Consider the following 22,495-nt stretch of genomic DNA (forward strand, 5'->3'; position numbering starts at 1 on the left):
GGCAGCAGTGTGCAAACTCCAAGCTGATGTCTGATTACAAGACCGGACATTCTGACCTGCACCCCCTTCCTGATTAGGGAAGTGCTGACGGTTTACTGAGAAAAGTGTTGATAACATATTGTGGGGTTTTTTCCGTTCTGTCTCCACTTCATTACCATATATCCCCCCCCTGTAGGGAGGCAGAACCAATGTAACTAGGATACTCTGAATCGAATAAAAGGCGAGGCGACTGGCTGAGGAACCCGGAGATGAGCAGAGGAATTGTCCTAGGTAGACTGTAACCGGGATCTCCTCTGTCCATGTCCCCTCGCGAGTGATAAAAGCAATTAATCTCTGTCTGTTCTTTCCTATACATAAATTCTGTGTGTTGATCTTGAACCTATCAGCTGGTCCTTTGAGCCGGAGCCCAACATACCTGGAAGGACTCCAGCGGGCGGCGGAGACCCAGAAAAGACTATGGCCACAGCATACATACCTTTTCACGGGCTGGCTCCACGCTCTCTGTTGGAGTCTCGACAGGTTGAAGGGAAATCAAAGGAAAAGACAGCAGAGCATCAAAGATCAAATAATCAAAGATCAAATAATCAAAGATCAAAGCAGCTTTGTAGTTGTGTATAAATATACAAATATACAAACATTTCAGCTGAATTTGCCAAAGCATTTGATTATGAATTCAAAGTGGCAGTTTACAGCACAGGCACAATTCCAGATGTAAAAATAATTCTAGAATCTGGATCCAGATCCAGATCAACGCCATTCTCTGGGAGGACCGAGCCACGGACAGAACCTTGCTTGTGTAAAAATGTAAAGTCGATTGGGTTACTAGTTTTTGAGTTATGCGCTCGGACAGACAAGCAAACAGACAAACATACAAACAAACGGACCCAATTGCAATACCCTCGCCTCCCCTTCGGTGAGGGTAAACATAACATTCAGATGTTGAGTACTACAGCCTTGTTTATTCTGGTGCAACCCATTAAGGACAACTATTGCAAGAAGGAGTAAAACTCCATCAGGCATCATTAACACTTTTCATACTGTACAGATTATCCGAAGTTAGTGATGTTTAAGCACAACTCCTTCCAGTTCGGCTGTGCTAAATAGCATAGCTTGCTAAGAGAGTCATATGGCGCAGCAGTTTTTGTGGCCCACAAAACCACGAGGCTTGCCATCAGTGATTCCCCACCAGAGAGAATAATGAAGAAGTGTTGGAGTTATTCTGTATTTAATCGCACTGTCATTATCAAGATATTAATTAATTCATATTAACATCATTATTTTACAAGCATATTTTATTGTACAATCATAATCATGTGTGTCTAAATATAAATGCTCTGTGAGAACGGCAGCAGTGTGCAAACTCCAAGCTGATGTCTGATTACAAGACCGGACATTCTGACCTGCACCCCCTTCCTGATTAGGGAAGTGCTGACGGTTTACTGAGAAAAGTGTTGATAACATATTGTGGGGTTTTTTCCGTTCTGGCTACACTTCATTACCATATATCCCCCCCCTGTAGGGAGGCAGAACCAATGTAACTAGGATACTCTGAATCGAATAAAAGGCGAGGCGACTGGCTGAGGAACCCGGAGATGAGCAGAGGAATTGTCCTAGGTAGACTGTAACCGGGATCTCCTCTGTCCATGTCCCCTCGCGAGTGATAAAAGCAATTAATCTCTGTCTGTTCTTTCCTATACATAAATTCTGTGTGTTGATCTTGAACCTATCAGCTGGTCCTTTGAGCCGGAGCCCAACATACCTGGAAGGACTCCAGCGGGCGGCGGAGACCCAGAAAAGACTATGGCCACAGCATACATACCTTTTCACGGGCTGGCTCCACGCTCTCTGTTGGAGTCTCGACAGGTTGAAGGGAAATCAAAGGAAAAGACAGCAGAGCATCAAAGATCAAATAATCAAAGATCAAATAATCAAAGATCAAAGCAGCTTTGTAGTTGCGTATAAATATACAAATATACAAACATTTCAGCTGAATTTGCCAAAGCATTTGATTATGAATTCAAAGCTGCATTATTGTCGAGAAGGGATCAAAACTAAATGTGTTGTCTGTTCGGATGCATCAAAACCAAAATTGTACCAAAAGAAGAACTTAAAGAAAGAACTTGACACATTAAAGCAACCGCTCAGAAATATGGCTCCGCTTGAGGAGCAGAAATTAGCGATCAACACCGTGAGAGAGAATCAAAAACAGCTGGAAGAAGAAAAAAACCATCAAAAACGGGTGCGTGGCATGAAGCTCTTTCTCCATCATGATGAATGGCATAAAACAACTGAGCAGAAAGCGTCGATTCAGCAGGAGAAGGTGGGGGGAAAGCAGAACGCAGCGCTGAACAGTCTTAACGCTTCTCTGAAAGACACTCAGCAGCAGCTGAAGAGCCAGCAGCCGCAGGAAGTAGAATTTATGGAAGTAGATTCGCAGTTGGATGAAACCAACACCCTTCAAGCAGAAATAGCTGAATTGAGGCTGAAGCTACGTGGTGAGAAACAGCAACGATCAACATTGGAACAGAATGAGCTGATTCTGAGAGCTACTATAGATCAGCTGGAGAAGAACCAGGCGGCGCAAAATCTAAATTTCAGCTCCCGAATGGATGAGACGAAAAGAAAAGCAAACATTCAGGGTGCTCTGGTTGAGCAGCAGAGAGCGGCGCTGAAAAGTGTTAACGCTTCTCTGAAAGACGCTCAAAAGCAGCTGCAGGTGGAGAAAGACAGAAATCAGCCAGAATATATGGAAGTAGATTCGCAGTTGGATGAAACCAACACTATCCTTCAAGCAGAAATAACTGCATTAAGGCTGAAGCTACGTGATGAGGAACAGCTACGATCAACATTGGAACAGAATGATCTGATTCTCTCCAGCAATAACATGAGTCTGAGAGCTATAATAGATCAGCTGGAGAAGAACCAGGCGGCGAAACATCTAAGTTTCAGCTCCCGAATGGATGAGATGAAAAGAAAAGAAAACATTCAGGGTGCTCTGGTTGAGCAGCAGAGAGCGGAGCTGAAAAGTGTTCACGCTTCTCTGAAAGACGCCCAAAAGCAGCTGCAGGTGGAGAAAGACAGAAATCAGCCAGAATATATGGAAGTAGATTTGCAGTTGGATGAAACCAGCACTATCCTTCAAGCAGAAATAGCTGCATTGAGGCTGAAGCTACGTGATGAGGAACAGCTACGATCAACATTGGAACAGAATGATCTGATTCTCTCCAGCAATAACATGAGTCTGAGAGCTACTATAGATCAGCTGGAGAAGAACCAGGCGGCGAAACATCTAAGTTTCAGCTCCCAAATGGATGAGATGAAAAGAAAAGAAAACATTCAGGGTGCTCTGGTTGAGCAGCAGAGAGCGGCGCTGAAAAGTGTTAACGCTTCTCTGAAAGACGCCCAAAAGCAGCTGCAGGTGGAGAAAGACAGAAATCAGCCGGAATATATGGAAGTAGATTTGCAGTTGGATGAAACCAGCACCACCCTTCAAGCAGAAATAACTGCATTGAGGCTGAAGCTACGTGATGAGGAACAGCAACGATCAACATTGGAACAGAATGATCTGATTCTCTCCAGCAATAACATGAGTCTGAGAGCTACAATAGATCAGCTGGAGAAGAACCAGGCGGCGCAAAATCTAAGTTTCAGCTCCCGAATGGATGAGATGAAAAGAAAAGAAAACATTCAGGGTGCTCTGGTTGAGCAGCAGAGCGCGGAGCTGAAAAGTGTTAACGCTTCTCTGAAAGACGCTCAAAAGCAGCTGTATGAAACCACCACTATCCTTCAAGCAGAAATAACTGCATTGAGGCTGAAGCTACGGGATGAGGAACAGCAACGATCAACATTGGAACAGAATGATCTGATTCTCTCCAGCAATAACATGAGTCTGAGAGCTACAATAGATCAGCTGGAGAAGAACCAGGCGGAGAAACATCTAAGTTTCAGCTCCCGAATGGATGAGATGAAAAGAAAAGAAAACATTCAGGGTGCTCTGGTTGAGCAGCAGAGAGCGGAGCTGAAAAGTGTTAACGCTTCTCTGAAAGATGCTCAAAAGCAGCTGTATGAAACCACCACTATCCTTCAAGCAGAAATAACTGCATTGAGGCTGAAGCTACGGGATGAAGAACAGCAACGATCAACATTGGAACAGAATGATCTGATTCTCTCCAGCAATAACATGAGTCTGAGAGCTACAATAGATCAGCTGGAGAAGAACCAGGCGGAGAAACATCTAAGTTTCAGCTCCCGAATGGATGAGATGAAAAGAAAAGAAAACATTCAGGGTGCTCTGGTTGAGCAGCAGAGAGCGGAGCTGAAAAGTGTTAACGCTTCTCTGAAAGACGCTCAAAAGCAGCTGCATGAAACCACCACTATCCTTCAAGCAGAAATAGCTGCATTGAGGCTGAAGCTACGGGATGAGGAACAGCTACGATCAACATTGGAACAGAAAATGTGGTCTCTCTCTCAGAAGAACGCTAATCTGAGAGACCGCATTAAGCCGGTGGAGAAGAGGGGGAGGACAATTCCATATTTCATTTCCCGCAGAGATGAGATGAAAAGATTCAGACAGATTCATGTTGCTCAGCTTGAGCAGCAGAGAGCAGAGCTGAAAAGTCTTAACGCTTCTCTGAAAGACGCTCAGCAGCAGCTGGAGAGCCAGCAGCCGCAGCTGGAGGAAGACGGAAAGCAGAAAGAAATGATGCAACTAGAGATCTGCACTCTCAATTCACAGTTGGGTGAAACCAGCACCACCCTTCAAGCAGAAATAGCTGCATTGAGGCTGAAGCTTAATGATGAGGAACAGCTACGATCAACATTGGAACAGAAAATGTTGTCTCTCTCTCAGAAGAACGCTAATCAGAGAGATCACGTTAAGCCGGAGAAGAGGGGGAGGACAATTCTAAAGCTCAAGTCCCAAATAGTTGAGATGGAAAGAAACACAGACCTTCATGTTGCTGAGATTGAGCAGCAGAAAGCAGAGCTGAAACGTCTTAACGCTTCTCTGAAAGACGCTCAGCAGCAGCTGGAGAGCCAGCAGCTGCAGCTGGAGGAAGATGGAAAGCAGAAAAAATCTATGCGACTACAGATCTGCACTCTCAATTCACAGTGGGATGAAACCAGCACCACCCTTCAAGCAGAAATAGCTGCATTGAGGCTGAAGCTATGTGGTGAGAAACAGCAACGATCAACATTGGAACAGAATGATCTGATTCTCTCCAGCAATAACATGAGTCTGAGAGCTACAATAGATCAGCTGGAGAAGAACCAGGCGGAGAAACATCTAAGTTTCACCTCCCGAATGGATGAGATGAAAAGAAAAGAAAACATTCAGGGTGCTCTGGTTGAGCAGCAGAGCGCGGAGCTGAAAAGTGTTAACGCTTCTCTGAAAGACGTTCAAAAGCAGCTGGACAGCCAGCAGCTGCAGGCGGAGAAAGACAGAAAGAAGCAGAAAGAAATGATGCTGGTTGAAACCTCGAACATGAAAGATCAGCTAACTAACATTCAAGCAGAAATGAGTGAATTAAGGCTGAAGCTACATGATGAGGAACAGCAACGATCGGCAGCTGAACAGAAAATGTGGTCTCTCTCTCAGAAGAACGCTCATCAGAGAGATCGCATCAAGGGGGTGGAGAAGCAGTGGGAGATGGCAATTCTAAAGCTCAAGTCCCAAATAGCTGAAATGGATAGAAACACAGACCTTCATGTTTCTCTGCTTGAGCGCCAGAAGGCAGAGCTGAACACCCAAATGGATGAGATGAAAAGAAACACAGACCTTCATGTTTCTCTGCTTGAGCGCCAGAATGCAGAGCTGAACACCCAAATGGATGAGATGGAAAGAAACACAGACCTTCATGTTTCTCTGCTTGAGCGCCAGAAGGCAGAGCTGAACACCCAAATGGATGAGATGGAAAGAAACACAGACCTTCGTGTTTCTCTGCTTGAGCACCAGAATGCAGAGCTGAACACCCAAATGGATGAGATGGAAAGAAACACAGACCTTCGTGTTTCTCTGCTTGAGCACCAGAAGGCAGAGCTGAACACCCAAATGGATGAGATGGAAAGAAACACAGACCTTCGTGTTTCTCTGCTTGAGCACCAGAAGGCAGAGCTGAACACCCGAATGGATGAGATGGCGAAACAGAAAGATCAGATGGAGGTCTCTCTGACTGCTGCTCTGAAGAAGGCTGAGGCTGAGAAGGACCTTCTAAACGAGACCCTGAAAAAGAAGGGTCAACAGTGTCTACAGCAGATGTCCGAGCTAGAGTACCTCCAGAACCACCTGCGTGCGAAGAAGGCAAGGAAGAAGTGGTACAGGATATTTCTGCGTGGTAGCAGCAAGTAGTTGTCCCTGACCATAATAATCTCTGTCCTGATAATGAGTCTGACTATTTAGCTTCGTTCACTAGAGTGAATGGAGTTAACCCCAGAGGAAGGAGCAGCCTTGAGAAATGTGATCACAATCACATTTCTCTCAGCGACAAACGAGCATTGACTATGCGAGCTCCTCCTGGTATTCCAACATCAAAGTGTCCCTGAAAAGCAGGCTCCAAACTTCCCAAAACAAACTCATTCGGCTTACTCCTCAATCTGGGACCCATGAAAAAAAAAAAAGAAAAAGAAATCTGGGGCCCATGACCCACCTTCTTCCTGGACATTTTGCTAGCCTAAAATGGCTCAGGGTAGAAGACAGGGTTCAACAACTCAAAATGGGATTGGCATTTAAAATAGTCAATGCAGCTCTGCCATCAGTCCCCTCAATCCCTGCATACCTGACAAAACACCTCCACAGATTTAGTGACACCCACAGCCACAACACTAGAGGGAGCTCAAACAACAACCTGATTACCCCCTCCTATAGGGCAAACATGGGGTAAATCATATTTTTACAATACGGCCACCCAAGGGTGGAACTGTTTGACTCCTGCCCTCAAAACATGCACCTCTTTGGCCTCCTTCAAAACGGCCCTAAAAATACACCTTTCAGGGGGGCAGAAACGGAGATAGTCATCACGACTCTCTCCGGATCAACCCCCCCCACTCCCTTTAAAGTCCACCTACATTGCACATATTAATTGTCTTTGTAATTTATTGTAATAAATAGTTATTTTGCATCTGTGGTGTAAACATTTTTTTTTATTTTGTTGTTATTTTGCATGTTCGGTTATTTTGACTCTGATGACATTCATCACATCTGAATGAAATCCTGCTCAAGATTTTACTCTAAAATAAATTGTTGCTTTTTTAAACATATTTCCTATCCCATCCAATTTCATGAAAATCATTTGTTACCTATCTATCTATCTATCTATCTATCTATCTATCTATCTATCTATCTATCTATCTATCTATCTATCTATCTATCTATCTATCTGTCTATCTGTCTATCTGTCTATCTATCTGTCTATCTGTCTATGACCCGCCCCACTCTGCCTCTGATTGGTGAGTACTTGTTATTTGGGTGGGCTTGGTTTACCTATCAGGGGTGACCATTAGTTGAGAATACGGCAAGAACAAAACGATGAGCCAATCACAGGAAGCTTTGACCCGCGCATTGGGCGTCGCCATAGTGATGATGATGAATATATTTATTAGATAGAATGTTAGAGTACAAGTACAGTCACACAGTAGCATGTATTACAGTACAAATAAAGTCAAACATCCTGTCTAAGAGGAGCATTTCAAAAAAGCCCTTGCGGTCTTGTTTCCGTTGAAAGTCCTTCGTACATAAATCATCCACAATAAACAATACAAATTTAACAATACAAATAAAAATAAAACCAATATTAAATTACTCAATTGATGCAACGTAACATTAGAAAAACAAAAATAAAATGATTTTACACCGCCAGTGCAAAATAACAACTAATCTAAAATAGTAGTATGATTTATAAAGTTGCATTAGTCAGGGGACAACCAGCCAGTCGGTCATCGAATGAAAAGAACGTACACAAACGACAACCGGATATTCCGGTGAGAAAGCCCCGCCTCTTCCTGGTGAATGCCCGCCGGGGCGTTTAACCGGCGGTGCCTCTCGCTTTGTGAACCGAACACACTGGACGCTGTGGCGCGCGCGCGCGCGACATCAAAGTGCGTGAATGTACGCGATGGGCAAAGTGCAAGGTCCGCTCAGAGGAGACACGAGCCAGAACAAACCAAGCGCTCCTCGGCTAGTTAGCTTCATGTGGCGTTTTAAACTTTCGTTTTATTTAATATAGTCTGAGTATATCACACCCAAGATGGCGGGCCTTCTGCTCCGAGTCGTGAGAAAGTGAGTATATTTGTGAAGTGACTTAAGTTTCATTAGTTCAAATGTGTAAGCTGAGGACGAGGACGAGGACGAGGCTGATAAATGTCTTCCTTTAGCCTGTTCTTATACCTAGCAACACCTTATATTGTGTGTATGTACAGATGTATTTATATGTGTGTATAAATGCATAGATATACCTATATGTACCGTATATGATATGGATCTCTTTGGAACATTTGTATTGACTTGTGGGGGAGGCGTAGTGGCGTTTTGCCAGTTTGCTGTCACTCAGCCTTCATAAGTAAACATGAGATTTATTCCAGCTGACTTGGTGTGCTTCAATTTCTTTTTATCGTCCACAGGAAACATTTTGGTGATTTCGTATTTAAAATGAACCTTCATATGTGAAAAATGAAAGAATCGCTTGTTGAGAGGCAGAAAGACTGAAGACCTGTTTGAGTCTTTGTCTCCTCTGGAGTCACTGAAGACTTGTTTGAGTCTTCGTCTCCTCTGGAGTCACTGGAGACTTGTTTGAGTCTTTGTCTGCTCTGGGGTCACTGAAGACTTGTTTGAGTCTTCGTCTGCTCTGGAGTCACTGAAGACTTGTTTGAGTCTTCGTCTGCTCTGGAGTCACTGAAGACTTGTTTGAGTCTTTGTCTGCTCTGGAGTCACTGAAGACTTGTTTGAGTCTTCGTCTTCTCTGGAGTCACTGAATACTTGTTTGAGTCTTCGTCTGCTCTGGAGTCACTGAATACTTGTTTGAGTCTTCGTCTGCTCTGGAATCACTGAATACTTGTTTGAGTCTTCGTCTGCTCTGGAGTCACTGAAGACTTGTTTGAGTCTTTGTCTGCTCTGGAGTCACTGAAGACTTGTTTGAGTCTTTGTCTCCTCTGGAGTCACTGAAGACTTGTTCGAGTCTGTCTCCTCTGGAGTCACTGAAGACTTGTTTGAGTCTTTGTCTGCTCTGGAATCACTGAAGACTTGTTTGAGTCTTCGTCTGCTCTGGAGTCACTGAAGACTTGTTTGAGTCTTTGTCTGCTCTGGAATCACTGAAGACTTGTTCGAGTCTTCGTCTGCTCTGGAGTCACTGAAGACTTGTTTGAGTCTTCGTCTGCTCTGGAGTCACTGAAGACTTGTTTGAGTCTTCGTCTGCTCTGGAGTCACTGAAGACTTGTTTGAGTCTTCGTCTGCTCTGGAGTCACTGAAGACTTGTTCGAGTCTTCGTCTGCTCTGGGGTCACTGAAGACTTGTTTGAGTCTTTGTCTGCTCTGGAGTCACTGAAGACTTGTTTGAGTCTTCGTCTGCTCTGGAGTCACTGAAGACTTGTTTGAGTCTTCGTCTGCTCTGGAGTCACTGAAGACTTGTTTGAGTCTTCGTCTGCTCTGGAGTCACTGAAGACTTGTTTGAGTCTTCGTCTCCTCTGGAGTCACTGAAGACTTGTTTGAGTCTTCGTCTGCTCTGGGGTCACTGAAGACTTGTTTGAGTCTTCGTCTGCTCTGGAGTCACTGAGCGTTCTACTTGAGCGTTTAACTTGTTTTTAATCAGAGGAGCGTGTGAACGACTTGCCCCGTGGCTCGTGGTACTAATTGTATTTGTATTTGTATTCCTCTATTTGATTGTGTTTTCCATACTTCTTTCCTCGCCGTTGTCCAGTGAGACCAGTAAGACCAGTAAGGCACCACGTGATCCATGGCCTACTTTGTAGTGTACACATGACCCCGATGAGGGTATTGGAGGAGGCGCGTGGGCGTGTTTGACTTTGGATTGCAACGATTGGTTTGCCCACTTGAAGGTGTGTTAGCAGGAACGGGGAATAGATATGGAATAGGGAACTGATACCAGATCAATTCCTCTCCGTCGCCTCTCTTAATCTGTGTAACGTTCAGTTCCCGATTGGAAGACGATGCTCGTCCAGTCATATTTGTCTTTGTCTTTCTCTTTGTGTTCCCGAACCAGGAGTCTCAATTCTTAACGCTAATCGGGAATAATACTCAGAAACGGTCTCCGTGGTTACTGCGCTTTGTGCGGCACAGTAGAGCTCATTTAATGATCACAGATACGCGCTTTATTTGTTGTTTTTTTTGCTAAAACGAGACGGAGTAACTTCGGTGGGCCCCCGACGTTTGTCCTCAAGCACGAACCCTGGTCTGAAAACCAAACCTGTTCTTAGTCGTAGCGTTTAAACTGGTTTAAATAACGTTGCTGCTTCCGTTTACGTAACGCTGACGTTGTCTTTGTGACAAAGGCTGCTGTGAATCACTCCTGCTCAGATTCCAGTGTCTTACTTTGTCCCCATTATTACCGCCGCCGACGCGGAGGCGTTTGTCTGTCCGTCCGTCTGTTGCCGAGGCAACTCAAAAAGTTCTTGATGACATTTTCAGGAAATGGAAATGAAAAGGAATGTTTCCAGGAACAGATGACAACATTTTGGTGATGATCCAGAAGAGATTCTGGATCAGTTTGAAATTTTCATTCACATTACAGTCGGTGGAGCTTCAAGATCTTTTCCTCAATATCTCGGTTGATTATTGATCGATGTTTATGGAATCTGACAGTCGTGTAGGGTGGGGGCCTCCATTTTATCACCGAACTACATCTGGATCGGATCCAGAACGATATAAATTTTAACATTGCAAATCCCGTCTACGGGTTCAACAATCGGTTAAAAACACAAACTCCAATTCACTTTTACTTCGTTATTTTATTATTATACAATTTAGAACCTTTTTAATGAGGATCCAGGTGAAAATGTGGCTGGTGTAAATCTCATTGAGGGGGGAGGAGCTGCGCGTTGTTTCTCTGAGTATGTGGTGTCGACTCTAGAGGATTCCGATGACTTGTAAATGTTTTAGCGTGCGGATATCTATGGAGGGAGAACAGCACAAATGATTGATTACCCCCACATCAATGGTTAAACGGCTGAGAGTTTGGACCCAGAGCTATTCGGTGTTTCTCAGAGTGTTTAATGTGTATTCCCACAGAATGTGGATCCCTATATGGTGCAAGTTTCTCTTAAAGCACTTGAAGTGATTATTATACATTTTTTTTAAACGTAATTTATTTGGCCTTTTGGTTTGATGATGCAGTATTTATATAAAGATGTTATCCACATTTACAATAGTCGTTCATTAGACTCTTTTATCCAAAGCAACATACAAATGAGGCCCCGGATACGATGTTCGTTTTGCCTGTGACAGACGGGAGGAGCGTCAGACTCCCGGGCTAGCGTAGCTGCCGCCCTCTAAGTAGCTTGAGTTTGCGAGGTTAGCATTGCTACCAAACAAGAGGTTCACTCCCTGCATGCTTTCGTGTGGCGTAGTGAGTGTTGTTATCAAATGTGCCATTTTAATCTCTCGTTACCGCTGCAACGCCCGTCGGTGTCCGTTGGCATAAAAAGTGAGACTCTGTGGGTTTAACCTCCATTTATGTTCACGAGTGTTAAGAGTGAGCTAAGCGGACGGAGCACTCTCAAAAGGTGAGACTGATGAAGCGTCACAAGTGGAATGAAGTCGAATGCGTCTCCACCAAAGCCAGCTGCTTCCGCCTCAGCCAATCAGAGCAGGACTGGTTCTTCGGGTTCACCGTATATCGCTTCAAGGGGCGTGTCCAGTGTCTCACAGGAGGCCTTCGACGTTTGTTTGCATGTGAAGACGGTTATTTGATGGAAAATCATTTCAGAAGTGGACGGTCGGTGTAGTTTGTTCATCTGGTGGCAAATGAAGGGAATCGTAATGATTAAATGAATGTTTGTTCTCTTCCAGGCATGGCGGTGCGAGTGCCGGGGCTCGGTCCCTGGCCTCCGTCCCCTCACTTCCTCCGGCGGTGGCTGATTTCGTGAAGGGAGCGGTGGATGAGTGCAGGCCGAGCAATGTGCACGTGGTGACCGGAACGCCGCGGGAGACGGCCGCCATCCTGGCAGGTCTGGAGAGGGAAGGGACGGTCAAGAGGCTCCCCAAATACGAGAACTGGTGAGCGCTCTGTCCCTCGTGCTCGTCGTTAAGATCTTCGTGCTCTGATTCCTGCCGTTTCTCCAGCTGGTTGGCGCGCACAGACCCCAAAGACGTGGCTCGGGTGGAGAGCAAGACCGTCATAGTGACCAGGAACCAGAGGGACACCGTCCCCGTCCCCGCCGGGGGGGCGAAGAGTCAGCTGGGCAGCTGGATGGACGAGTCGGACTGGCAGAGAGCCAGGCGGGAGCGTTTCCCCGGATGCATGGCAGGTAGACGGAAACGTGGACGTGATGTAAAGAATCATTTCCCACCGACTGACGGAACGTGAGAGATCACGACGGGAGTGTTTGCGTTGTGATGTTCTATCGCCGGCATTAAACGTTCTCTTATGTAAAGGAAGCGATGAACTCCATTAACGTGACTTTTCTGCTCCTTCGCCCTCTTCAGGTCGGACGATGTACGTCATCCCGTTCAGTATGGGACCCGTAGGCTCCAGTCTGTCCAAGTACGGCGTGCAGGTACCCGACCGTCGTCCCCCCCCCCACACGCGATACTCGGAACGCGGTAAAGTAACTAGAACGCGGTAAAGTAACTAGAACACGGTAAAGTAACTAGAACGCGGTAAAGTAACTAGAACGCAGTAAAGTAACTAGAATGCGGTAAAGTAACGAGAACACGGTAAAGTAACTAGAATGCGGTAAAGTAACTAGAACGCAGTAAAGTAACTAGACCGCAGTAAAGTAACTAGAATGCGGTAAAGTAACGAGAACACGGTAAAGTAACTAGAATGCGGTAAAGTAACTAGAACGCAGTAAAGTAACTAGACCGCAGTAAAGTAACTAGAATGCGGTAAAGTAACGAGAACACGGTAAAGTAACTAGAACACGGTAAAGTAACTAGAACGCGGTAAAGTAACTAGAACGCAGTAAAGTAACTAGAATGCGGTAAAGTAACTAGAACGCGGTAAAGTAACTAGAACGCGGTAAAGTAACTAGAACGCGGTAAAGTAACTAGAACGCGGTAAAGTAACTAGAACGCGGTAAAGTAACTAGAACGCGGTAAAGTAACTAGAATGCGGTAAAGTAATTTGAACGCGGTAAAGTAATTTGAATGCGGTAAAGTAATTTGAACGCGGTAAAGTAATTTGAACGCGGTAAAGTAACTAGAATGCGGTAAAGTAACTAGAATGCGGTAAAGTAACTAGAATGCGGTAAAGTAACTAGAACGCGGTAGAGTAACTAGAACGCAGTAGAGTAACTAGAACGCGGTAGAGTAACTAGAACACGGTAAAGTAACTAGAACGCGGTAAAGTAACTAGAACGCAGTAAAGTAACTAACCCTGCCGCTGCGTCGCTTCTTTAGATTGACGATCTAGAAGGTTAAACGTTTCGTTTTCCTTCCAGGTGACCGACTCGCCGTACGTGGTGGCCAGTATGGGGATCATGACCCGCGCGGGGACGCCTGTCCTCAATAAGCTGGCTGAGGGGGTGGACTTTGTCCGCTGCCAGCACTCTGTGGGACGACCTTTACCGCTCAGTGGTAGGACCTCTGGAAGCCCCCCCCCCCCCGGCTGGCTGTCGCTCTGCTTCGTACGATCCGTACTCCTTCTGTTCCGCTCCGCAGGCCCTCTGGTCAACTCGTGGCCCTGTAACCCAGACAAGGTGCTGATTTCTCACCTGCCGGATGAGCGGCGCATCATGTCCTTCGGTAGCGGCTACGGGGGAAACTCTCTTCTGGGGAAGAAATGCTTCGCCCTCCGCATTGCCTCCCGAATCGCCAAGGACGAGGGCTGGCTGGCCGAGCACATGCTGGTGAGTGGAGCGTCGCCGGGGACTCGGGAAGGCCTGATTTATTCATATCATATATAAATCAAGTGGGTCATTTCAAGCTGCTGTTCTCTCCAAAGTGCGAGGACGTAATGTGTGAGCGTTGCTTTCGTGCACCGACCCTTCCTCAGATCCTGGGCGTCACCAACCCCCAGGGGGTGAAGCGTTACGTGGCGGCGGCCTTCCCCAGCGCCTGCGGTAAAACCAACTTGGCCATGATGAAGCCGGCGCTGCCGGGCTGGAAGGTGGAGTGTGTGGGAGACGACATCGCGTGGATGAAGTTCGACAGCCAAGGTGAGGAGGAGGAGGAGGAGGAGGAGGGTGGCACCCGCCCACACATGGCGTGATCCCGTCTGACTCTGCAGGTAAACTGAGAGCCATCAACCCGGAGAACGGATTCTTCGGCGTGGCGCCCGGCACCTCGGACAGAACCAACCCGTACGCCATCGCCACGATCGCCAGAAACACCGTGTTCACTAACGTTGGTGAAACCAGCGAGGGAGGTGTGTGGTGGGAGGGCCTCGACCCCCCAGCAGCCGGGGTCACGCTCACAGACTGGCACGGCAAAGCTTGGAAGCAAGGTAAACCCCCCCTCCGCCCCCCAGCAGGCCTTTACGAAGACTTCAGGTCCTACTTAGGTCAGTTATTCCAGAATAAAGGTTTCCTCTCTGTCAACAGGAAGCTCCACTCCATGTGCCCATCCCAATTCCCGCTTCTGTGCTCCAGCCGGTCAGTGTCCAATCATAGACCCTCAGTGGGAGAGTGAGGAGGGCGTGCCCATCGATGCCATCATTTTCGGCGGCAGGCGTCCAGAAGGTTCGTCTGAGACTTTCTCTAAATGGTCGCGGATGTTGTTGGTGCTTTCTAATGTCGTGCTGTTAGCTAAGCTGCGAGTTCGGGGAACTGCGAGGGAACTAAAGTCAACTCTGCCTCTACGCCGGAGAGCAGGGAAGGAAGTTAAAGATGCAACTTTATTGCATCAGCATCTGTTGAAACGTTGTGCATGAAGCGGGTCTATAGCAGCTACTCTGTAAAGAAATACAGCAGACGGATTAAACACAGGGTGGCGCAGCGGGTAGCATAGTCGCCTCGGGTTCGATTCCCGTCGTGTGCCGTTCGTCCATCTCGTTTGCAACAAGATGGACGTCTTCACGCAATCGGTCGACGGCGATCAGTCGAGAGCGTTTCAGGTTCCGGGAGTCGTCAAAGATCGGCGTCCGCGCCAGGAACTCCAAACTGGATCAGACTTGGGCCCTGGTCCAAGCCCAACCCTTAATCCATGCTGTGTATTAAACATAAAAAAACCTGTTGGTCTTGTCAGGAGTGCCTCTGGTCTACGAGTCGTTCAGCTGGAAACACGGCGTCTTTGTCGGTGCCGCCATGAGGTCTGAGGCCACGGCGGCCGCCGAGCATAAAGGTACGACCCTGAGGAAGACGCGTCCGTTGGGTTATTCCTGCTCCCGCCTGTTTGGCACCAATGGGACGCTTCGTTTATTTCCCATCAGGCAAGGTGATTATGCACGACCCCTTTGCCATGCGGCCCTTCTTCGGGTACAACTTCGGCGACTACCTCGCCCACTGGCTGAGCATGGAGAACCGAAAGGCCCCCACCCAACTGCCCAAGATCTTCCACGTCAACTGGTTCAGGAAGGATCCCGACAGCGGCGCCTTCCTCTGGCCCGGGTTCGGCGAAAACGCCCGAGTGCTGGAGTGGATCTTCAAGCGCTGCAGCCGGGAAAGGGAAGACGAAGCGGGCAAGAAGAGCACGATTGGCTGGCTGCCACAAGATGGCGCCATCGACACTCAGGGGCTGAGCGGAGTGGATATGGGCGCCCTATTCGACGTTCCCACGCCGTTCTGGCAGAAGGAGACGCGGGAGTTGAGAGCCTACTTCACTCAGCAAGTCGGGGCTGACCTTCCAGATGAGGTGGGGGCCGAGCTGAAGGCGCTGGAGGACAGAGTGCACGTGTGAAACCGTAGCGACAGAGAGCGTGACGTCGTCGGCCATTACTCGGGACTCCAGCGTGAGGGGACTGCGAACATTCTCTAGATCACGCGAGCGTAAACGCTGAGATTCCTGGCCAACGGGCGTTCGGCGTTCACGTCTCTGTTTTTACAAGTTAGTTAATTTCCTGTATCGCTAATATTTAATTATCTCTTCACTGTTAAATTTTGAGAATTGATTACACAATACCTTTACAAATGTTAGCCGGACCAACTTTTTAATTCCTTGGCCTTTCATTTTAAGAAGAGGAGAGGTTAATAATATGCAACCCGATTTCACAGAAATGCTGGAACGCTTCGTACCGGGGTTTTACTTCGTTGTTTCTCAGGAGGGAAATTTGACTATCGTCGTGACGGGTTAGATTTTATCGTTTTAAGATCGTGGCGTGTCGAGGATCGAATGCGACGACCTCGGTTCACACGCAAATTAAGACATTTAACAGGAGTGCCTCTCGCTAACGTTTACAAGCCAAGCCCAAAGAAAATATAACGTTTTGAGTAGTTTTACTCGTGAAATGTTTTAAAGTGAATTTTATTTCCAGTTTTTTTGAATCACTGCCTTGTGGAATGCCTTTTTATTTTAGTTTCACGGACTGAGATATATTCCAGAAGGGCATTCACCACTCTGATTTCTAGGGGATTACTATGCACCGACTCGATGGTCACTTTGTTGGAATTTATGATTGAGCTTTATATAATTTCAGGTGATGTTTACACACGATAAGTGAAATGTTGGACCAACAAATGCAACGCAGATTACTCTGTATGCCAAGGTTTTTAATAGTGCAATGAATAAAGACAGAAAAACCTCGTTCATTTTTGGATTCATTCATTTGATATTGTGAGATATTAACTATTATATATATATATATATATATATTAATGTACCGGCTTGACACAGTAGTAGTTAAATAAAATGCTTAAAAACGCCAAATGTAGAAATCATTTTGGGAAGTTACTCAGACGGGATTAAACAGCTTGTTGCAGCTGAAAGATACTCGCAGTAATTAACCAATAGGAGGCTTGTGCCTGTTTGCTGAGATCAATACAGGCGGCTTTTAGTCAGGAAGTGTATTTACGTATGCACGGAATTTGTACCCAGCACTTTTAAAGTTTTACAGAAATAAAAAAACTTTTGACAACTATTAGCACCAACTGGGGACAAAAAGCAAACCAAAAATACATCATTTATTGCAAATTTCAAAATAAAATGCAAAGACCTGGCAGGTAGCGACGGAATGTCTTTTCTAAACGCATACATTCATTTAGTCTTCACCTGAGCGTAGATGGCGTCTGGACTGCCAGCAGACTGTGGGGAGCTGTTCGCTGTCTGGGACATTTTGATTTGTGTGTACAGGACTTCCTGTTGCTGTCCGCTGTCCAGCACTGAGGACGAGGACGTTTCAGGCCTCCTCTTGGAGAAGTCGATCACGCCGTAACGGACGTCTTCTTTTTCTTTTGCTCTTCCTGGTTTTTTATCATCCGGCCCTTCAGGAGTCAGGCTCTGTAAAAAAAAAAAGAAAAAATAAGGACAGAAACTCAGCTTCAACAAACATTAATAATAATCACTGCAAAGATCTGCTTTATCGGAGACGGCAGCAGAAAAGGTTGAAAAATTAACTGAATGACGCCATTAGATTGTTAAACGCTAACATGAGGCTGCGTTATATTTCTTTGTGTTTCTCCAAATTAATATTCAGAAACGTTCACAACACATGATTTTGTTCATGTTTTCCCACCTGTGTTTGTTGCACTGTTGGATGGTTTAGTTTAAAACACCTGGAAAACACAAGACGGCAGCCATCTTATTAGTTTTTGTAACATTAATAATCTAAAGCCTTTAACATGTTTCAATGTGTAACTTATGAATGGCTTTGATACAGTTTAAGAAAGGTTATCACTCAGACAGAAATACAACAAAGATGTACAATAATAATGCAAAAAAAAGTCAATTGTCTTAAAGTCAATCACGTCTTGGAGGTTTTTGAAGCAAACCTGTTTGAAATGGTACAGACTGAATTGGGCTGAATGTACTTCGGTTCTTGCATTTTAAGGACCGTTGTGGTGTTTTGTTTTGTTTTTTTACAGGTTTAAACCCAGGATAAAAGGACATGTCTGTCTTCTGCGGCATGATTTACATTTTTGATTTGGAATTCTCCGCAAAAAGCAAAATAATTCTCGTGTAAGAAAATAAAGCGGCAACAATAAAGCAAATCTGAACCGATTACAGTAAGAAGAACGCGTGCACAGAAGTGTGTATTTTGTCAGATAAATGTGAGTAGAATTTGAAGTACTAACCACACTGCGACAACCACACAGATGAATATAATGATCCCGGCGGTCGCTCCGAGCGTCGCCTGCAATGTTGAAGTGATGATCGTCCCTGCTGCCACAGAAACACAAATACCAGAGTCAGAATGGAGCTCAGCTTCAGAGACGAGGACGCCGTCAGAGACTGATGAAGCTTCCGTCGATGGCTACGCGTGCACCTTCATCGTTCAGACTGATCTCTGGAGATCTTTGTTCTCCCAGATCATTGCTGGCCAGGCAGTAGTAAACTCCTCCTCCTGTGGCGTTGGAGCCGTAGACGGGCCCTTTGGCTACGTTTACGGGTCCGTCCTCGCCGGTCCTGAACCAGGTGAAGTGGCTGATGGGAGGATTCCCCCTGCTGGAGCAGGTCAGGTTCACCCAGCCGCCTGCTGCTGCTGATGACACTGAGGTGTCCTTGGGAGCATCTGGGGAAATATGGGATTGATCTCCCCCCCCCCCCCCAAAAAAATCAAAAAACAGCTGACGCCAAGTAAACCATCGTGTGTCGCCGGGATCTTACATAAAACACGGAGCGTCTTCCTCTCCTCCGCTGTTCTGTTTCCCCCTCCATCCACAGGATAGGCGGCAGAACAGGTGACGTTGAGGCCGTCGTGTCGGTCTGAAAGGAGGATCTTCTGGATTTTCGCTGTGACGTCTCCGTTGGCGATTTCCTCCGCTTTGTGGTCAGAATCTCCGTCGAGATTCAGGGAAATCTCAGGAGGAAATCGAGGACAGGGGGTCGAGGCGGAACAGGTGACGTTGAGAGACTCCCCCTCCTTCAGATCATTCCTGGGGATCTCGATGCGAGGCGTAGGAGGAGAATCTGTGGGTTCAAAGATAACATACATTATATGTATATTACCAGCAGGTCAAATGTGTCCTCTGTAGAGGACATTTGTACACCTGAATATGTCCCATCTACCGCATACTCATCTACAGAGGACATTTAGGGCTTTTCAATGATACTAAATGTGAAGGGGGGGGGGGGGGCTTTGGTGCCTCTCTTTCTCCAGTGCAAGTCTGAACACTTTAAAACACTGTCTGAATTATTTTAACTGTATTTTTTAAAGCTGTCCTCCGTAGTGGACATTTGTAGTTTTTCCTCAATTTTGGCTGGTTTTTTTTATTCAAATGACAAGAAAGGAAGTCTTTCTCAGAAGCAGAGAGACTTTTACTTCGACCTGCTTATGCAAACTCAGATATTGAGTTGTCTGATGAAGAAGATCACGATGACGAGCTTGAGGCAGAGGAAGATGATTCGGAGAGCTCCGAGGATGAAATTCAGGCAGGGCAGGAAAGACGCAGAGGAGTCAGGTCCACACTTATACTTGTGTTCTTTAACAATTGAGACACATTTTAATTTTGTTTTTCCTCCATTTATTGCTTTTCTTCAGATTTAAATTCACGCTTGATGATCCTTCCATTATTCAGAGCCATGATGCGATGACACGCCAAATATGGCCCCCCCAGGGATTATTTTAAGACAATCCAAACATTCCATTTGAGTCTGTTCCCCCCCCCCCCCCCCCATGGTGCCGTCCATCTTCCAGAGATGGTGGACGAAACACAGGCATCAACGTGTTCCTTTGTGTTTCCAGGAAGGGGAATTTCTTTTTGAAGTATCAATCAGTGAGGGAGTTGTCCCTCCTCCCTCACTGAGCAGGTGTATGCCCCCCCCCCCATTTGTACCTTCATTATTTTAGTATATTTTCCTAAATATTTAATACATCCATTTTAATTCACCCGGATATTGATCGCTTTAATTAAAACCTTATATTCCATTTTTTTTTTTTTCCATTTTCTAACCGCTTATTCCGTTATCGGGTCACGGGCCAAGCTGGAGCCAATCCCAGCAGTCAATGGGCGAGAGGCAGGGGACACCCTGGACAAGCCGCCAGTTCATCGCAGGGCAACACAGAGACAGACAACCAGCCACACACACACTCACACCTACGGGCAATTTAGTGTCACCAATCAGCCTAGGCTGCATGTCTTTGGTGGTGGGAGGAAGCCGGAGAACCCAGAGAGAACCCACGCATACACAGGGAGAACATGCAAACTCCTCACAGAATGGCCACAAGCCGGAGACGAACCTGCGACCATCTCGCTGTGAGGCAACAGTGCTTACCCCTGCGCCACCGAGCCGCCCTAAAACCTTATATTGATTTCCCAATTAGTCTTTGTGTTAGCTGCTAATGATTGGACCCTTATCCAGTTGCTTTGTCACATGGACGTTATTGGTTTGCTCTTTGAGGTGATGGGCGGGGCCACTGACATGGAGGCGTGCCCATGTGAATGCAGGCCAGGTGTGCAGCATCAGCCTAATTGGACTGTTCCAAGTGGCCTCATGTGGAGGGGAGGTTAAACTGGGGGGTGTATGGGGTAGTGGTATTAAAGTTACAGCTTTGGGGGGGTAACTCCATATATGGTCTCCTTTTTAAGGTTGATTGTTATTGTTAAAATGCATTGAGTAAATTAACCTTATTGAAAATGTAAATCTCTGTTAAATGTGAATTAATCCACCCCCTTCAATTTGGAGCGTATCATTTAGGACCTCCTATTTAAGGAGTTCGGGGTGAACTTTGGGGACAATATAATATATAAATAACGATTGCATTTACAGACTTTCTGAATTATGACATTACAAATGTCTGATGGATAGACGGCAACAAAGGGAGTAGAACTCGTGTTGCTATTTAAAGACTTTACGTTTTGTCCATGCCACGGAGTGACAGAAGGAACAATGCAAAAATATATATACTGTATGCTGGCTGGTTTCCAGAACATGTGGCCATAACTCTTGATCATCCTGCACAGCATGTGATCGTTTACAAGAAATATTTAGTTTCACAATAAAGGGAAATACTATGAAGTCTGTTCTTAAGGCCAAAGCTTAAAACTTCATATTAGTCTTAAAGAAAGACTAATAAAAAGACGTTTCTTACCTTGAACTTCTATTTTAAGTTCATTGCAGGATGCGGTCGCCGAGAATTGTTTGTTCTCAATTCTGAAGAAGTACGTGTCGGAATAGCTTCTGCTTAAATTGGAAAATAAAGTAGTGCAGTTTTTCTCGTTCAGGTTCCCAATAATGCTCATCGGATATGTGTTGTTTGCTTTGCTGCTGTTGAAAATGACATTGTTGGGAAATGTTCCAAATCTTGGGTCGCTTTTAATCCACACTCCAAAAAATATTCCTCGGCTGTCGGGCTTGAATTCTGATCGAACTTCATAGCTGCAGGGAATCTGCACGCAGGATCCGCTCAGGGCGACCATCCTCTCCGGTGATTTAATGAACAGTTTTGAGCTGGAACAATCGGCCCAAACACCTGCAAAAAGCAAAACCTCTAATCAAGAAAAATGCAAATAAAAATAAAAATCATGTCCACAAAGAGAAACCTGATGACACAGAACAGCAGTACGTTGCATGTGAGCCGTTATTTCCCTGTCTGACTAACATTCTCGATTTTCTTTCTCTGTTTTCTTTCCAGATCAAAAGAGATAAATGTGAATTATTCTAGAGACTGAACATAAAGCTCACCTGAAACAAACAGGACACTCAGTAAATAGGCCACCATGTTTCAGACAGAAACTGGAAAAAAAGTGTTATATTCACAATAAAAACACGAAGTTTAAAAGCAGAGAGCACTTTCTTAGAGTTAGTAACATCTGCTGATCTATTTTAAACACAAAATCAATTCAACAAAAAATATTGAGACCGATCTGGACTGATAAAGTACAAGTCAAACGAAATAAATGTCGGCACAGAACATGGAGAACAGCATGAAAAGTGAGACGTGTCCTCACCAAACGAGCCCACATTTAGAAAACGAGAAAGATGAAGCGCTCCGATTTGAAAGCGCAGTGAGGCAACAGACTTCCCTTGTGTGGCTGGAAAGTTACACGACGGGACTTGACCCCAATGACTAAAATCTGCAGAAATACAGGAAGTCAGATATCACAACAGTTTAACCTCCTTGGGTTTCAAAGATCTAAATGTGGATCACGCGAGCCAAGACGAAATTATTTGATTCATTTACACGCTAATGTGATTCTGTGTCAGCACATTTTAGTGTGATCCACACAGCACTATTCATGTGCTGACTTTGCTGCTCAAGTGTTTAAGAATATTTACCCCAAAAAGTATCCTAATTTAC

At 45.7% G+C, this 22,495-nt stretch overlaps 3 protein-coding genes across 3 annotated transcripts; 2 read left to right on the forward strand and 1 right to left on the reverse strand.

Annotated features, from left to right (window-relative positions):
• The first annotated feature begins 2,884 nt into the window (after nucleotides 1-2,884).
• On the forward strand, nucleotides 2,885-6,346 carry LOC137904055 (myosin-9-like). Its single transcript, XM_068748219.1, has one exon. It carries the CDS (start codon nucleotides 2,885-2,887, stop codon nucleotides 6,344-6,346), a length of 3,462 nt encoding a protein of 1,153 aa, XP_068604320.1.
• A 1,894-nt stretch (nucleotides 6,347-8,240) lies between these two features.
• Nucleotides 8,241-16,835, forward strand: pck2 (phosphoenolpyruvate carboxykinase 2 (mitochondrial)). Its single transcript, XM_068748318.1, has 11 exons — nucleotides 8,241-8,272; nucleotides 12,013-12,219; nucleotides 12,286-12,470; nucleotides 12,649-12,719; nucleotides 13,605-13,740; nucleotides 13,825-14,012; nucleotides 14,159-14,321; nucleotides 14,393-14,608; nucleotides 14,706-14,843; nucleotides 15,349-15,444; nucleotides 15,533-16,835. Exons 1-11 carry the CDS (start codon nucleotides 8,241-8,243, stop codon nucleotides 15,997-15,999), a joined length of 1,899 nt encoding a protein of 632 aa, XP_068604419.1. The 3' UTR covers nucleotides 16,000-16,835.
• A 91-nt stretch (nucleotides 16,836-16,926) lies between these two features.
• si:dkeyp-28d2.4 (myelin-associated glycoprotein) lies at nucleotides 16,927-21,916 on the reverse strand. Its single transcript, XM_068748082.1, has 7 exons — nucleotides 21,880-21,916; nucleotides 21,287-21,667; nucleotides 18,862-19,164; nucleotides 18,521-18,766; nucleotides 18,330-18,417; nucleotides 17,771-17,810; nucleotides 16,927-17,535 (listed from the first exon to the last, which is right to left on the reverse strand). Exons 1-7 carry the CDS (start codon nucleotides 21,914-21,916, stop codon nucleotides 17,293-17,295), a joined length of 1,338 nt encoding a protein of 445 aa, XP_068604183.1. The 3' UTR covers nucleotides 16,927-17,292.
• Nucleotides 21,917-22,495: the final 579 nt, after the last annotated feature.

The sequence above is a fragment of the Brachionichthys hirsutus genome, chromosome 14 (assembly GCF_040956055.1).
Source record: "Brachionichthys hirsutus isolate HB-005 chromosome 14, CSIRO-AGI_Bhir_v1, whole genome shotgun sequence".
NCBI lineage: Eukaryota > Metazoa > Chordata > Actinopteri > Lophiiformes > Brachionichthyidae > Brachionichthys > Brachionichthys hirsutus.